Source organism: Zootermopsis nevadensis, unplaced genomic scaffold (genome assembly GCF_977971745.1).
Source record: "Zootermopsis nevadensis isolate Lab colony 2312 unplaced genomic scaffold, Znev_1.0 Znev_ptg000024l, whole genome shotgun sequence".
Lineage (NCBI taxonomy): Eukaryota > Metazoa > Arthropoda > Insecta > Blattodea > Termopsidae > Zootermopsis > Zootermopsis nevadensis.
In genome coordinates, this window is record NW_028259156.1 from 16,947,471 (window position 1) to 16,965,485 (window position 18,015).

Consider the following 18,015-nt stretch of genomic DNA (forward strand, 5'->3'; position numbering starts at 1 on the left):
GCATCCCCATCTCGTCGAACGTAATTAACTCATTCGTTTTGTGTCTTAGGTAATTACTATATTCTCCGCTTCCAACTATTATGAAGTGGGCTCCAACAAAGGAGCTTACGTTAAATTGGTGGGACCACAGCTGGCGCCCCACTTCGTACAGTTCACAGCAGCCACTCCACAAACTAAGAAGCTGACGTTCAGACAACGAGTAGGCTTAGTCGAAAGCTCTGCAATTCGAGAGTTGAGCTGTCAGATACTGGCCAGACGAGAGCAACTACTTGAAGAGTTTCTGAAGCATGATCCCGAGAAAACAGGTAAGAAATAGCTCACTTCGTTCACAGAAAGGGTTCTGATCAAATAAGAGTAGCGCTCGTAATCACTTCCAATCTGGAGCCAAAGACGCGAGACGCTATCAGTTGAGATGAAGGAGTTTGCTGACGAGATGACAGCAAGTACTTATCTTCCTCGGTCACGTTCTGAATCAGTCAGGCGAGATCATCGTATTGAGATATCAGGTAAGGTTTTACTCGATTAAGCAAGCTCTGTAGAGTAATCGATATCTATGATGTACAGCTAAAGCATTCCATGCGCAAAACCAATTTTAAGTTTTAAATATTATGATATAAAACATACGAAACACCTGGCTGGATTTTAGAATGCCATTACTCTCTCAAGTCCCCATTATTTTGATTTTGAAGGTGGATAAGAGTATTTTGTCGCATAGGCCACGTTTTCCTGTTCACGTTATCATCAGATTCAGAGATAAAACTAGTTTTCTCCTTTGAAATATCAAGTACCTAGTTCAGTTGTTCAGGATATCTCTTGAAATGTCAATATTATTAAGACAGTAAAAAAATCTCTGATTTTACTGGAACTGAAATTTTATCATAATCTTCAGAGAAATCCGTCATTATACTCTATCCTGAGCCATATGAATCCAGTTCATACTTCATGCTACAAACATATGTATTCGGCAATTATGGAAGCTGGCGCACGAACGTGGCGAAAAAAGCGAGAGTTTTACGAGGCCGTAGCACTTGACAGTGAAATGGACCATTCCGGTACATGGACGGCTTCTGATGCCTCCCGTAATTTAATTTTCAGCAGCAACGAGAAAGACATCGCACAATAAAGAAACTGATGCAATTTGTTAAGGTTTCGGAGTATAAAAACTGGAAATAAATATTATGTTATAATTGAGTTAAGCAGTACCAAACCCATTTTGGTTAGTTTTCTATCGTTAAACACAAAACACGTCTTGCGGCACAGACCAAGACTATTATTCGGGAGGCAATCGGTTTCAAAGGTACTTGATCACTCCATCATCGCCCTGAGGATGGAGGTATAAAGTACCTCTGAAACGTTGGTAGACTTCTAAAATACTACACGACGTTACAACCCAGAAGACAGCATCTTGAAGAGTTTTGCAGAGTTCTAGACATTATAAATTTGGTACGCCAAGGAAATTTAAAGGGAAATTTGCAACTGAACTCACATTTTCCATTCAGCTCATTGGGGTGAAAAGCGTTTTGTTTTAAAGATTATAATCGTGGGTTCGTATTTGTACTGTGCGCAGGACTGATTAGCCTATCAGAGTGGTGCGCAGCCATGGAGGATCAGACCAGACTGGGGATTCCCTGGCGAATGCTACGTGAGAAACTGGTGACTCTGGACCCGTCTACTGGAAAAGTCGAGTACCACAGCACCTTCCAAGAGCACACGAATGGCAGAAGATCGGTATGGCATCACAATTTTAAAATATTTATCTGATTTTTGCCAAATCTATTTAGTTTAAAAATGTATATATTCTGTACATATGGCATGGGAAGGTGAAAAATATACGAATTACAAGACAACAGTGGATGGAAAGTTTGTGTGTTAAAATCTTCTTCTCTAACAAAAAACTTTCAAAGCAAATGCCAACTATTTTTTAAAAATTCTTTCTATATTGTGGGGCTAGTAAATATTAATTATGAATTAGTAATTATGTACCTACAACTCAATGATCCAAAACTGTAATAATTTCCAGTAGTACAAATTAAGACTACGTTAAATTTGACATACGGTACTCCATGCTCCGAAATTCGTAAAGTCGCCTAGATTATAATTGTTAACATCTATAATTACTCTTCTGACTGCTGATGCAACATATTAATAATAAAGAACCGAATAAAGAACCTAAGAACCAACACGACATTTTGTGGGTATGTTTTAGACTCGCCTACTTTTATATCAAATTCTACATTACACGAAAACAATATATAAATTTTGTGTGGTTATCATGTAGCCATCTTTACAATGTCTGACAAACAATACGTACAGTCAACAATCGTTACAGTGCCATCTTCATGCGTTTCACTGAATTACTATTCTTTTTTACAGTCTGGTACGACTGTGGTTGAAACCTTGTACAGGAACAAATCCAGTCTCGAGGCCATATTCCGAATCATTGACAAAGATAATTCAGGTATGTTACGAGTGTTTTAATAATATCAATATTTCGCTTCAGATACTTCTTTAGAAGGACAATGATTTTCGTTCGTCACTCAAAATATAAGTTGCTATACTTTCGAAACAATCTTTTTCATTTCAGGTTTATTTGTTATTTATTTATGGTTATTTAACAACAAACTATCAGTACACCTCTTTATGTGTATAGAAACCAAGGCAAGAATTATATTATTAATTAACTGCTATTATCATTATTGCACCGCCACGGTGGTCTAGCGGTTGGAACGCTGGCCTTGTAATCCTGGGGTCTCGGGTTCGATTCCCGGCGGTACCCGAATTTATAACTTGTGTTGGGCAAGGCCGTGGTCTAAGCAACACGGAGTTTTCCTCCGGGGGCTTCCCCGGTTTCTCCGTGGCATCCCAACAATTACTCCATTCACACACAGAAGAAGGCAATGGCAAACCACTTCTGGATCATCTGCCAAGAACGTATATGAACAGGTCCCAGTCCGAGAAAAGGATGGAAGGATCCTGTTCATATGGACCTGTCATCAGACAGAACACTAAATAATAATAAAAAATCATTATTACTCTTATTACTGTTACAACTGGGTCTAAAATTAAATTTTAATTCGGATCTATAAATGACGATGAACTTCACAATTCGTAATGTTAATGAAGTAATGTAAGTGCGACATTTATACTGGAAGGATGAAATGGGTTGGGCTTGCGGCCCTCACGAAACAAACGAGAAATACGCAGACAATCCGTGACGATAAACCTGGCTGTAAAGGAGAAGCAGGTTTAGTGGGGAGGATAATATTACAAATATCCTAAAGCAGTTGTGTGTGGGTTAAACTATTTCAGGGTGGGTCGATTTGCACGGTTTTGTACACAAGATAATGAACCTCAGGGTTTCATAAAAGCAGAGAATGTTTCAAAAAATAACAGTTTCAATGAAGAGTTGAGTCACTGAGGTAGGTGGAGATCTACAACAACGCTAATATCTACCTCTGTCCGTATTTTATTCGTCAGTGCAGTGTCGGAATAGTACATTACAAATTGTGAGGACTAAATGTGATAATCCAGGCGGAAATGATAAAATCTTTCGTAAACTTTAATAACTCTGACTTCGAGCCAGACAGCGACTTTTTAATTATAGCGTACGCACTAATGTAGCATGCAGTTTGTTTATAGACGGTCTAAAACAGAAATGTTCTCGTTGGGCCAACCGCAGATGACTTCACATCGTCACTAACGAGATGCTGCTTCAGGCTTAGTGTCACAGATGACTAACCCTTGTCGACGTTGCGACGATAGGGCCTGTTAATCCTAAAGTTTGATTTCTCACAACTTTAGCTTGTACCTTTAGCCTAAAGCAAGACACTGTGTAAACTTTGTATACACGTTCATTTTGTATTTAACGGTAACTATCTCAGAAACAACGAAACAAAATAGTTATATTGGACAACAAGTGATAGATTTGTTTTGGGGTTCTTATTATCTGAAAAGAAGTTTCGTATTGGAGGAAACTTGCAGAAAACTTCAACTGACGACCGAAAAGGGGGGGATCAGAAAACACAATTTAAATTCGTTTGAGGCCATGTAGTGTCGAGAAATATCCCCTTTATGAAACAAGCGAGTAAGGAAGAAGGAAAAGAATAAAAATGGTGTCGCTGTCACTTGAACTTCAAATTGAATTACTCGTAGAACTGGAGCTACAGTGTTCTGGTAAATTGATATGAAATTCAGTTACTAGCAGTGATGCCAACTTTTGACTCTACCTACCATTCCTTCTCCAATCAAAAGTAACGCGAGAGCGAAAAAAAATATGAGTTACTTTAAATTCTTGCCAAAGTGGTGGCTTCCGTGTTAAGAAGTGTTTTGGTGAGAGGAAAAGAGTATTTTATTTTTAAACTTCTGTCAGAAAAAAGTTAACGTTTCCAAAAGCTGGAGACTGGGAAATGATTTGAGATCCTGTCACTGGACCATATTTCTGGGCCACCTCACATCGTATTAAGATCTATTTAAAATTGTCTTGCTAAAATATTTAATTGTTTTTGCAAAATTATAGTGTTTTTCGTCTAATGTATTCGATTGCTGATTTCCGGCTTCAGGGTTGTAGCGCTGCAACCCAGAAGACAGCCATCTTCGTACTAACCTTCGTTTAAACCTCAAATCCCAGATTTTCACTGTTTTTATTAAATTTTTGCTCCAGAATATTTACGAAATTTAACGGATAGAAGCCCATATCGATTTTAAGATTTACAGAGCAGTTATTTCTGGAATATACCCATGAGAGAGATCAGATTTCTTAATATATTTTTATGAGTTGTTCAACAGCTTGATGTATTGATTTTCATGTGGACGCTTGGACTAGAAGTGTATTGGTGTTTTGACATCAGCTTGTTGATGACACTGGGGGGTAAGCCAAGGATCTTACCATAAAGTTACAAAGGGTACGAGAGAAAATGAAAATATATAAAATAAAGCTGTTGCGAAGAGTAAAAGACGATGATGGAAAAAGAATAACAGGAGGGCAACAAAACTGAAGGAGAACGACTATGAAAAAGGAAATATAATGACGAAGAAGATAAAGAGAATAGATAATGTAAAGGAGAAACATGTAAGAACGAGAGAGCAATGGAGCTGAGGAAAGGGAAGACCACAAAGAAGGGGAAAATATAATAAATAATAAGAATAGAAAGAAACGAATAAAGGTAACAGCGAAAATATAGAAAAATAACGACAAAAATGATAAATGCGTGTGAGACAGACTAGTTAAGCTTCACGATTCAATATTGAAACTGAAGTTAGTGTTACTTCGTGCATGTTAATGATATTTGGTTGCTAACACGACTCCTAACACCCTATTCGTGTTTCAGAATATTTTACTGCGAGGATGAATATTCCCCTCTCGTATTTTGGAGGATAATCATCCTCATCTGACAGCAACAACCACCGAGACCCGTTTCAATAATCCCCTGCTACTCCCTTCCCCCAACGCCACCGGCAACCCCAGTAATCAGAACAAGCACCTTCATGGTGAATTTAATATACCATCACCTCCAACAAAGTACGTCTTCACTTTGTGCTGGGACGAGATGCGGCACTACGAGCTTCACTGATAGGGCAATGATTGGGTGGTTTGATCACCTACATAAAGCTATTGACCTACATAATATAATAACAGTAATAATAATATGTTTCTATCTTTTATTTTAATCAAAGGGGAAAAGTGAGGGAGATATTTCCATTTATGTTCTCAATTCATTCATTTTGATTTTCTGATTGTGACCATCACATTATACGCTAAACACTATTTGCAGTTAATACAGTATCGTTGAATAAACAACGGATAAATACTCTTCCTGAATTCTAAGAATTAAAGAAACCGGATTTTACGTCGATTATAACTTGTGTTGGGCAAGGCCGTGATCTAGGCAACACGGAGTTTTCCTCCGGGGGCTTCCGCGGTTTCTCCGTGGCATCCCAACAATTACTCTATTCACACACAGAAGAAGGCAATGGCAAACCACTTCTGGATCATCTGCCAAGAACGTATATGAACAGGTCCCAGTCCGAGAAAAGGATGGAAGGATCCTGTTCATATGGACCTGTCGTTAGACAGAACACTAAATAAAATAAATACGATCCTAATGACATGACGTGACTTGTTGTAGAGTAACAAATACAAAACAAGCAAATTTGATATGTACATTGTCGCAGAAGAAAACAGACGTAATTGTTGGCTGCAAGTACCAGGCACCCTGCTGTGTTGTGCACAGATGAACTGAGGTGTGTGGGGAATCACTGTGTTATCTTGCTTCACAGTCAGCTTCCTGACAAACACAACAGGTGTCTAGGAGACTGACAGTGTTGTTCTAATTCGTTTCAAATTGTTCGCAGTGTAAAAAAAAAAATCAGAGATTTTGTCACACAGAAATTATGTCGGGCATTGTTCATTCCTTCTGACAAGCTGACGTTTCTAAATTGGCTTCTCTCCGGTCTCGAGAACTATTTTATTACGTTTTATTTTGATATTAGTGACAAAGGTTAAGGTCGAGCCCAAATATTCTGAAAATAAAATTGCAATTAATTAATTAATTAATGTTTTACATACGAATTTAATATTTACAGGAATTATTCTGTAAAATTTCAACGGCTGCTACTAAGAATATAAAAACTTTATCCAACAAACCCACTTTCTCAATATCAATAACTTAGACACAATCACGCGAATGTCTTAAAACAGCCTACTGTTGAAACGTCGTTCTGAATACCTCAACCAACAAATAAAGGAACATGGAAGACTCGTTGATAGATGACTAACTTTTACTTGATTTAGTCACAAACCCTGAAGAGATTTAGTCGCAGATATAATAATATTTAAATTGATCATAAAGAGAAAGGGTGTGGCAATGCACACTTGAGATTGTCCATCGTTATAGCCCGTCGAGTGTAATGAACTAATCGCGTGAACATTTAGTCACTTTCCAGATAGGGAAGACACATGATGCTGTTTGTCCCCAACTTTTGGTCCTGTTTACAATTTCTCCGCTGTTATCCAAACGTCTGTCGAGTTTGTGAGATGTCTTTTGTCTCCGTCTGCGCCGCTACAGGGTGTCTACAAAAGTCTTATTGATTTTTATTCATACGCCTATTATATATAAATGTTACTGACTGATATACAATTTTTTGTTTAAAAATTAATACGAATATGTAGTCTATTACAACACTTTTTTAACATATCCAGTAATTAACTTGAAAAAAATGCGGAGCTATGATTTACCCTCTTTCCAGAAAGTAAAAGGAGAAATTTCATACCTTGCTGGGTTAGGTCTTTCACGTACGAAACGCACAGCTGGAAACGGTAAACGGTCATGCCTTATAAACTGCAACTGGATCTGTTTTTGGTGGCAGAAAAAATATCATGGACCCTCTTCCCAGGTGAATACTGCGCCCGCCTTTTTATAGCCAAGGCAGGCTTCTTTTATGCGGTGAGGAGGTTAAGCCAAACTGGCTTCCTACTGCATCCAAAAGGACCACGATAAGATGACCTGTTTTCTACTTTACTTGTATCCAGGTAATAAACAGAGTTGAAAAATTTCGTGTCATTTGCCGAACCGTAAAATGTGGTAGACGGCCGATAAATCGACGGCGATGGTGAGCGTCGTTGGTTGTGTACAGCGTCACAAATTAACTGGAGCTGTCCACAGTTTTGATTCTCGCGCGTTAACGTGAAGATCAGTAATTAATTCTAAATATTTGAATTCCATCCTCCCGTATTAAACACAAAGTGAGGTTGTCTGTCGAAAGTTATGAAATAGCCGGCTCGTTAAATTTTTCGGTTCTGAGCGGCTTTTGATTCGTCCTATACCAAAATGAGAAAGATGTACAGACATTCGAGTGTGTGGTATTTCGCAACAGGTCATGCAGCCTGCACGCCACTGGACCCTTTGCCTCGTCGTCGTTTTGTGTCGTTCTCTTCACGCTCATGGACCGGCTGACGTTCCGGTTTCCCTTCCAGTCATCGCCTGAAACAACGCGTTCTCTCTTTTGTTTTCATGTCAGCGTCTTCTCTCTTCATTTCCCTTTGTCTACAATCGGCCTATACTAACACTCAACGTGTCCCTTCTTTTCATTTCATATTCTAATTCTGTTCTCTTATCAGAAATGAACAAGTTTCACTGCAACGCGAAACGATTTACATTAATCATCTACGAAACTCCAGACGACTGCTTATGGTCTATTGCGCTTTGCAGTCCGAAAAAAATACAGACGTTTCGAAAGTCTTTTCTGCCTCCATCATCAGGACTATCAGATTACACGGCGTAACACCCAGAAAACAGCCATCTTCAAAAGAAAGCAAAAGAGTATATAATCTACTCAACTCGCGGTTCCCTTAACCCAGTGGTACGCGCCTGTAAAGTTTGACGTGTGGAGGATGCTGATAGTAAAGTTTCTGACTGACGATGCATCTTTCCCCCAGGCTACATCTCAATGGAAGAGTTCTCAGACGCGTGCTCTCTTCTCGGAGAACACCTGCCACAAATCCCGCCGGAGCAGCTGGTAGACATTTGCCGGAGCATGGACATAAACAAGGACGGACTTGTCGACCTGAACGAGTTCCTGGAGACCTTTCGCCTCGTGGACATGGAGCACGAAGACAGAACCGAAGGAGACGATTCGTCTCCTGATGAGGACACGCACAGGCTCGAGTAGGTGCTGACGTCACTAGTCTAATATCTACTGAACCGGTGTTCTATCGATGTCACATGCTGCCCAATCAGTCACTGAAACGGCCGTCTCATATCATTTAACTGCTTAATATAGTCCGTTCACTGATAAAGTTGAACGCAACTGTCACTTCCCGACTTCCGGCTGGAACTGCGATACTCACCGCCAAGCGCTTCTAGGCTTTCCCGATATGAGTCGAGCATTGCTCCACAAAAACTTTGATATCAACTCATCTGTTTTCACCAGCTGCTGCTGACGCAAGGAAGTGGCAGCAGCGTTCAACTTTATCAGTAAACGCAGCGTAAAATCGAGTACAAATCTCGGTGAACTGTTGTTATAGTCGTATTAAATTGATCTGTTGATTCGTCAACTAGCTGCTGTCGCACCGATACAAAATGTTACCAAGTTTAACTTACGTGGCGGAATAAGAAGGAAGAATATAAAATGTTCTGAAGTCACGTGAAAATTTAATGAACACAAATATTTAATTGCGTACGCTTGTAAATTTAAATGAAGTGTACCTGTACACAAACGAATGTCATTTCACGCAAATTTGTGAGACGAGATGAGTTCTGAGACTTTCACGGAGGTTAAAATGTAGATCTTTTTGTTCTGGGCTGTGACGCCATAAATTATTGACTTCCACACTGAAAATGAAGGCAACATGTTCCTACGAAACTTAGGAAACGACACACAAAACTACACGGCGACAAAACCGAGAAGGCCAAATCCTAAACGAAGTTTCTATTAAACTCCAAACATTTCGTTTAACTTCTTAAAATTGTTAAACTTTAATTCATGTGTCTATTATTAAGATGTCGCTAAATATATGAAATTTGACAAAACAGATCAACAAATAATTTTTTTGTAACTGATTAGGCCGTAACGATTTCGGTTTCTTAAAATTTATGCCCGGCAAATTTAAAATGTATTCACATGACTATAGATTGTAAGGTAAAATGCGATAGATTATCATCACTGCCATATTGGATACTAAAATATGGATTTATCATTTTTCTGTATACTTCTATACTGATCGATACAAGTTACCATGGGCAAACAACATCTGCTCGCAGATCAAAGTTAAATGTATCAATAGTTCATCGTTGATTGTTCACTGATTCACGTAAAAATAATACACATGACCGTTAATTCATCTAAGACCACCTGCAAGCAGGAATAATTATTATAATATAATTATTTAACTGTATGAAGTAAGAGTCCTTCTTGACAAGCTAACAGCCTCTCACCCCCCAACTCTTTATGGAGACCGACGTCTGTCAGAAAATGAGGATTATTTATACAAAATACCTCACAATAGTTCATTAATATGACATGCACACAGACTTCTGTTTGCGAGATAAATAGACATATTATCACACCACAATTACTTAAAATCTTTAACTCGTTGCGTAATTGAATTTTAAACAATTATTTTGCAGCGGGCTGAATAATTCACTTTAGGATCCGCCACTTTAATTTCTGCTACTGACATTTTCATATAAACTGATACAATATTTGGCCATATTTATTCTACAGTTTTACATATTTTAATAGCAAAATTCTAATATACGTAACTTATAATAAAATTCCTACCGAAAACCGCATGCAACGTTTGTTAAACTGCACCTCGCTTCTGCCCTGAAAATTCAGTCTCTCACTTCACTGCAGACATACACAAATGAGTAAGATGTCAGAGCCGACAGTGGCTTGGAGTTTCCAAGACGACGTAGCACGCAGCAAGCAGACATACAAACGAGATCTAACCATGACATTTAGTGCAGTAATTTCTCTTCTGTCGAGGTAAATTGGACTGAAATTAACTGAGCACAACTAAAGCCTGGCGGGTCTAATTCTTACATCAGAGACACAGAGACCCATAACCGGTATCACACACTGTGTACGAAATATTTTCACGATGTGGTAAACGTACCAGAGAACTAAACATTAAAATCAATTAGATCTTCAGTAGATATATAATCAGATCTCAATGTACCTTATTTACTTAGTTCTACTTAGAAATTGCGTGATTAAATATCACTTTCAATGATGAAATGCCACACTCAAATCCTTGGATTACACTAACAACGAAAATGCATGTTTAAGTAGCATCAATGAATACAGAAGTTATTCAGGGCAGAAGGGCTGGTGTTCTCATTTGTAGCTTCTAATTTCTCCAAATTTTGTTTCTACAAAGTCAATAGTAATTTCAAAACGTTTTCCTACAGTAGTCATTAGGAATTTTACTTCCCACTTTTAAAATTCCATAAGATTTTCGTAGATAAAGTAGGCCTACATACCATTTTGAGTATGCTGAGGATCAATTACTTAAGAGTAATTTGGCCCAAAAAAAGGTAATATTATTATAATTCCCTCAAAATAAAATGAAATAATTGTCGCCGTAAATATAAAAGTATATTTTATGAACTGGTGGTATTAATCACAGGCCCATAAGAGTAACGTATTTAAGTGTAATTTTGCGTGGCACTGAATCACTTTTATGGGTAAGTAACTTTTCCTAAAATGACAAAGGCCCGAAACAGCATTTGCATACAACATTTTGAAATATAAAAATAATTACAGACCTATTCAAAGTAAGAGATACGTTACAAGTTTTTGTCTTCGCTAAAGTCCTTTAGCTGTGACGAAAAAGACGATATTGTGTGATCGGCTCTGGATTGGACACCCGAGATCGTAATTGTCCCGGGTTTCTTGCTACCCTACAAATATTTTAAAGTGTTCTCATTTTCTTCCAACCTTGATTACAAATAATGTAGTAATTATTACTCAAACAATATTCTAAGGGTTACAAACCGTCTTACATTCCACTCGTAGGTCTGCTTATTCATGTTTCGAACATTGTGTACCCTTTACAGTGCTGTGTAGGCCTGTATTAAATATATTATATGTATTAAAGGTTTACAATTTTGTAAAGTTCAAGAACGACCATGTTATTGTGTACCATTCGTTATCTCTGTCAGATAAAACACCCAAGTGTTTACACTTTGTCATGTAAAATTACGTAAGCTTAAACATTTTGAAACAAATTATTCAAATCTATAAAGAAACTTTTCCTTTTCATAAATGTTGTTAAATACACAAACAATTTTTATTCCTACCCGGCGAATTTTCACAGACGTAAGATATCATTTAATTATGTAAAAATATGCACAGTTTTCATTATAAATGTTCTCTATTGTTCTGAGATTTTTTTCAGTTCCATTTTATTTAATTTCGTTTGTTGTCACTGCGACCTGAATTTGACAACCATGAAGGCAAAAATGACGTTCAGTATGATTACGAAATAAAAAAAAGTTGTTAGGATTAACGTATAACTTCGGTTTTCGGGTCAGATTCCCATCGAATGTTTGGTGTTAACCAACTTTTACTGTCATATCTAGAATTACGGCTACCACAATATTTTAAATAATTTACAGGATTCTGATCAACAACAGCTTGTCACTCTCTTAACTCGGTTAAAAATAGTTTTACTTAATAATAATAAAATTTATGTCTCCTTAATCCAATCCCCCCCCATACGTTTGTGACGCTTACAATCTTTTGTGTCCTGTGGTCATCAGTGTAATTTCTATGAAAGTCCAGTTTTAAGATATATTATTAGTTAGAGGAGTAAATATTCATTCACGGATTTTTAAGACAACAAATATATTTGTATAATTAGAGGAATGTGGAGCAACAGTGGAGGATTTACACGTTATAAAAAAAGACAAACTGAACTTTGGTCTTGAGACGGTTTGCAAGTGATTACAATTTTCCTCTGCTTCCGAAATTTCTCTCTTCCATGAACGTAGTGAGCTGTGATTAAGTGTCTCGAGGGTCTGAACCCTGTACCCAAACCTTGACGTCTTACGGGTTGTTTTGCTGTTATTGATGTATATTTCAAAATATTTTTGTTGTGCTAAATAATAATAATAAAATGGTATTCATCTACTTCTGGTGTTTTTTCTTCGTAGATCTCAAAGTTTGTATTCTACTTGTAGTAATGCACATTTCAAGCACTTGTCAACGAAATACTTTTATTAGTTTACAAGATATAAAATGGATTCTCACCAACTGCGTAAACACGACTATCCTACAAATGTAAATAACTTGTTGGTAGCAGAAGATGAATGTTCAGTTCAGCTAATAAGGAAACTTTCATTGAATGTTACAGTGAGTTTAATCCACCTTCCACCCTCATAACCTACGTTCGTATTCGCCTTAATTAAACCCTCTAATTTCATTGTTGGTCTCCCAAAAGATATCCGCACCAATTTTCCGTATGCATTTCCTGTCTCCATATGTTACGATGTTTTCAAAGGCCAGTTTATCTTTGGTCTGTTGAGGATTTGACATTAAGTCCCGCTTATGATAATGCTTTCGAACGTGCAGTATTAGTATGCGAGAAGGCACGTGTGAACACTGTGGAGGCGAGACACGGACTGCACATTTCAGCCTTTAGCCCCCCACCCCACCGGTCGATCTGAGGTAATGAAACAGTCTACTCCACAAGATCCAGCACGTCTGAGGCGGGAACAGAAAGCTCATCACGAAGCAAGTTCCCGAGGGATCGACGATCCATTTGTCTTCCATCACCGACACTTCAAGTCAGGGAACAAATAAACCAAGACAGCAGCGAAATTTGTTTTGAGAGTCCCGCACGAACTGAGGAAAGTGTCAAAATCGATACATGTTTTACTGAATGGCCGACTGAAGGTCAGTAGATTGAATCCCTCTCGGGACGATCTTGTTCACAATTTTCATTTGCAGTTATTTGGGGTACATGAGATGTCTGCTTACCGAAGTGTTTCTAGTCTTAAAGCATTAAGCATTCTTCGCAGAGGGAGTACAAAATAAATGCTTAATGCGCACTTCTGACACAGTCAGCGCGACATTCAACTAGATACATGAATAAGCTATCTTGTGTGTTCAGGGTAAAGGATTAGACTGACAAATATTACTGTCACAGTGGAAAAACTTATAGAATCCAGGAAAATAAAATATAAAAACCTGCAGAATGTTATGGGATGTTTACTACGTAACAAAATGACTCATTTTTCCGTAACATAAACCGAATGTGCCACACCGCTGACAACAAACCCCACAACTGCATAATTATAAGCCAGTACCATCTATGTTTAATTTTTAAAACCTATCTCCATTAAGATCCATCTTAATGTTATCCCCAAGCCATCTTCTCGATGTTGCAAGTCTACAACCCAGAGGACAGCCATTTTCATACTCGCCGCCTTCAGAACCTCACTCTGCTCTGTGGTAATTCCAGAGCCTGGAGATGCAATTTACCAGACACTACTAAATTCTGGAATACGTTGGCATCAAACTTCCTCTCTTGTAGATTCTTGTAGTGCAACTCCCACGTAATTGCAAATAATTTTAAATGTGCTCTGCGTTTGAGAGGAATCCAGCACCCCAGCGCGACCTCATTACCATATTTAAATTGACAACAATACATATGCATGAACTACAGTAGGAGACAAATCTGTGCTAATCGAATTTAAACACTGACTTTGAGTCTGTGTGTGTGTGCGTGTACGTGCGTGCGTGCCGGGTGACGAAGGAAAAATTTCATCCATGTGCAGAAATTCTATCATAAAACGTCATACGCTCAGGAATAGCAGTTCAGAATTTCGTATTTAATACAGCCCAAGCCTACCAATGAGCTTAATTGCCAGTGTTTTGATAAATGTGTGCGCAAACCAGTTACAATTCTATGAAGACCACAGTGTAGCCATAGGAATTTTCTACGGTTATGCTTGGGTCTATGGTTACGCAAGATCGTGTGTAGGGCTGGAAATGAATTTCCTTTGATGCGATGTTTGTGTAATTACGAAAATTTAATCAGAAACTTATAAGTAATAAATAAAACTTCTTTACACACGAAAGCCTCTAAATCTGCCAACAGGGATAATTAAATTCAATAATAAATCCATAAATAACTTGAAATACACAGGACATGAAAATGAAATTGGAAAGTTATCAGAAAATACAAAAATGCATACTCCATTTTCATAACAATGTTATGATGATAATAATTAAATTATGTAATTATTAGTTTGCTGCACCAACAGCCAGATGTTGAATTACAGACATAGGACAGTAGGAGAACAAAATTAATATTAATACAAAGAACAACAAATTTATTAAAAATTATATTACTATAAAAATTTAATACAAAAAGGTAATTGACGAGCAGCAATTAAAATAGAACCTCAAAACATTTTGTAGTGAAACCAATTGCTTACTGAATATTTAAGTATCTTTTCAATAAAAGTCTATAAAAATAAAATATAATAACAGCTTACAAGTTAATATATTTTATTACATCCGGCATTCATATGAAGAAAACGCAAGAATATAAATATATTAAGAAATAAAACAACTCAAAAAAATAATGTATTTAAACTTACAAATAAGAGAACAAAAATCTTTAATAAATTGACAAAACGGATCGGAGGAGGTTGTAAACAAAATAATAATGAAAAAAGTTCAGAATGCAATTCATTATGGCCCAACTTTGTCAAGGGTCGCTTAGTTCAAAACCACTACACCGGGAGTCTCCTCTGTCAACGGAACGCCCGAAAGGGGCAGCAACTTCTCCGACATCAGTGTTAAGAGTGCAGTCAAAACAAACAACTAAAGGAAAGCACTAAGAGAATAAGAGTGGGAAACAGGAAGAGAAGTAAAAACAAAATTAACAAATAACGAATAAAAGGGATGAAGAGAAAATAGAAATAAAGACAAAGGAAGACGATATAAAGTAACATTTTCCGACTTTTGTCAACAGAGAATGTTTTTATTCTTAAAGGTTTTTCAGTATATTGGATTCTCAAAAATGTAACCAAATGAAAACCAATGTATTTACAGCTTCAATAGATTTGCAGTAAATATAAACCGTTGTTTCATCACCATGGTTTGGAAATGGATGCGTCTAAAACTCAGTTAACCCTGCGGAGAATACAACGTTAGTTTTGCGGCGGGATACAAAGCGTTCTTAAACTTAATTATTTATATATTGTTTCTAGAAGAGCTTTTATCAAAGAAAATTAAATCAGGACACGGTGACGGGGGGGGGGGGGGGGTGAATACAAAACGAGTAGGATAAAAGCCATGTAAAACGCTGCTCGTATACAAATCCAGAGTAACCCCGGGCTGCTGGAGTCTGTGGCTGACCTAATAACAACTTCCTCGTGTACTTAATGACCTGAAACTTCAGCAGACTTTTATTACTTTTCCTGCGCTGTTTCATGAGGGAAATGCAGTAATATGACGCGACAGTGTCCCTTTCCAGTCCGCAGTGAATTACAAAAGTTTTTGAAAATCTCTCTGAACACAACAAATAAAAACAAAGTTACGCAAACCATTAACAACGTAATATTCTCAATTTACAAATTCGTTTCGCTACATGGTAAAGTTAGGATGTAATTATTTTCACAGAAGCGGTAAAACTGACTCTTCAAAACAATTATTCTAGTCATAACAAATTTAAAGGTCTCATACAAAACATTTTGCGAATAATTAAGAACTTATTAAACTTTTAATTACTACTTCCTCGAGCCTTTATTGTAAAAAAAGGTTTTTAATAGATAAGTACTATGCATTAGGACCCTTCATCTTCAGTGTTACAGAGACTAAAACACTGAAACATTTTCACCCACGAAGAATTTCCATAAATATTTGTGTTCACTTACTTATTTATTAATGATGTTTGTATTTACGAAAATATTAATATATACGTTCAAAAACGTATCGTTACTATTTAAGGCACTGTACAGCGCGAATCTGAATTACAACAGAAATCCGAATGGACAAATAAATCCTCGGGCGAAGCTGGTATTACGATTAGGCAATAAAGTTTTTGTGGGTTCGCGTTTGTAATCCAAGTGAAATTCCCCCCCACACAACTGGAAATATATCTCAGTTTCCCTTGCAATAACAACAAAACTAACTCCATAACAACTTCACTTGCTAACTTAAGCGCTCCATGGTTAATACTCTTAAGCCTTTATGGGAAGCTGTTCTTCCAACTCTCTCGGGTTTTATATAATGGCGTCTCATTAAGTATAGTCTCCTGAATTTAATTTCATTCTACTCAAATTTATTATGTCCAGCGAATATCAATGCAACTTATCATCGATTTACATTATTAGAAAATATCGTATGTAAAGGGAAACTCGGAAAAATAACTCAACGGAGCAGAGCATTTGTTGAGAAGCCGAGGGTATTTTAGCTAGTCCAAAAATTTCCCTCAATTTTATAAAACCCGGAAGTCCTACCGTGTTACGTGGATAAATAAATGAAAAAAGAGTAATTTCTTAAACCAACGATTAAGATACCGGTAATTTTTTCCGCCAAAATAAATTCTTATTTAACTATTTCTACTACGATGTGGAATGCAATAAATGCGAAATGGAGAATTTTTTTCCTAAAATTTGTTGACTGCTTCCCTAAAGTGGTTCAACAATTATTGCTATTAAAATGCAGATTTCACTCTGTTGCTATGGTTGACTATTTAATGGTGAAATATCCAGCCTATCAACTATACTGACAAGCTTTTGACCTCTGGAGATACTACCCGTCCCTGAGAGAAGAAGAGAATTATTCCAATTCATATACCAACTGCACTCTAGTGTCGGAGTAGAGAACTACATTAAAATTGTTTCGCGAACGAAGAATACGTCGGAAATACAACACGCAAGATTTACTTACATAAAAATATATGTCACTACAACCTGTTCAGGAATTATTGTTGGTTCATCAATCCATCAACAATATAGAGAAATAATATCTCCTTCCAATACAGTATCCTGAAAATTTAAATATTAGCAGATTTTTCAAACGTTTGTACCACTGTCGGGCTCATAATGGTTGTTCCTGAATATTTTTATTTACGATAATTATTATTCGGCTTCCTTAACATAAGGGAAATTGACTACCTGAGCTACTGTTAGCTGCTCAAGGATTCTGCTCCTTGGGGTTACTTAAATTTTACCTTACTATTTGAACCACATATTTGGAACTGGAAAAATATTGCAAGAAAGACAGGTTCTCATCAATTATTAATACACTCGGGGACAATGAGAGCAAATAGGTTAAGTATCTGCAAGACACAGAGATTTTGGTGTATACAGTGTTCTGGATTACCAACGTATCCATTGATTACAAAACAGTCACGTGGTAAGAGTTCTACTATCCCTCCCAAGAGTGCGGAAGTAGCCTGTACTAGCAACTCGGTTTCGTGTCAAGATGGACACATCTCTCGGGTGTTCGATCCATTGTGGATTTTACAAAAAAAGGCGCGTGAACAAACTTTAG

General features: G+C 37.2%; 1 protein-coding gene and 1 long non-coding RNA gene across 4 annotated transcripts in view; one reads left to right on the top strand and one right to left on the bottom strand.

Annotated features, from left to right (window-relative positions):
• rdgC (retinal degeneration C) overlaps nt 1-12,633 on the top strand; it is a 42,136-nt gene extending 29,503 nt beyond the window's left edge. The window contains exons 11-14 of the mRNA XM_022068642.2: nt 50-305; nt 1,568-1,728; nt 2,374-2,458; nt 8,435-12,633. Of these exons, the coding sequence (XP_021924334.1) occupies nt 50-305; nt 1,568-1,728; nt 2,374-2,458; nt 8,435-8,667 (735 nt within the window). The 3' untranslated portion in view covers nt 8,668-12,633. The remainder of the gene's footprint in view (nt 1-49; nt 306-1,567; nt 1,729-2,373; nt 2,459-8,434) is intronic.
• Nucleotides 1-18,015, bottom strand: part of LOC110832028 (uncharacterized) — a 226,817-nt gene that overhangs the window by 30,510 nt on the left and 178,292 nt on the right. The window lies entirely within an intron of this gene.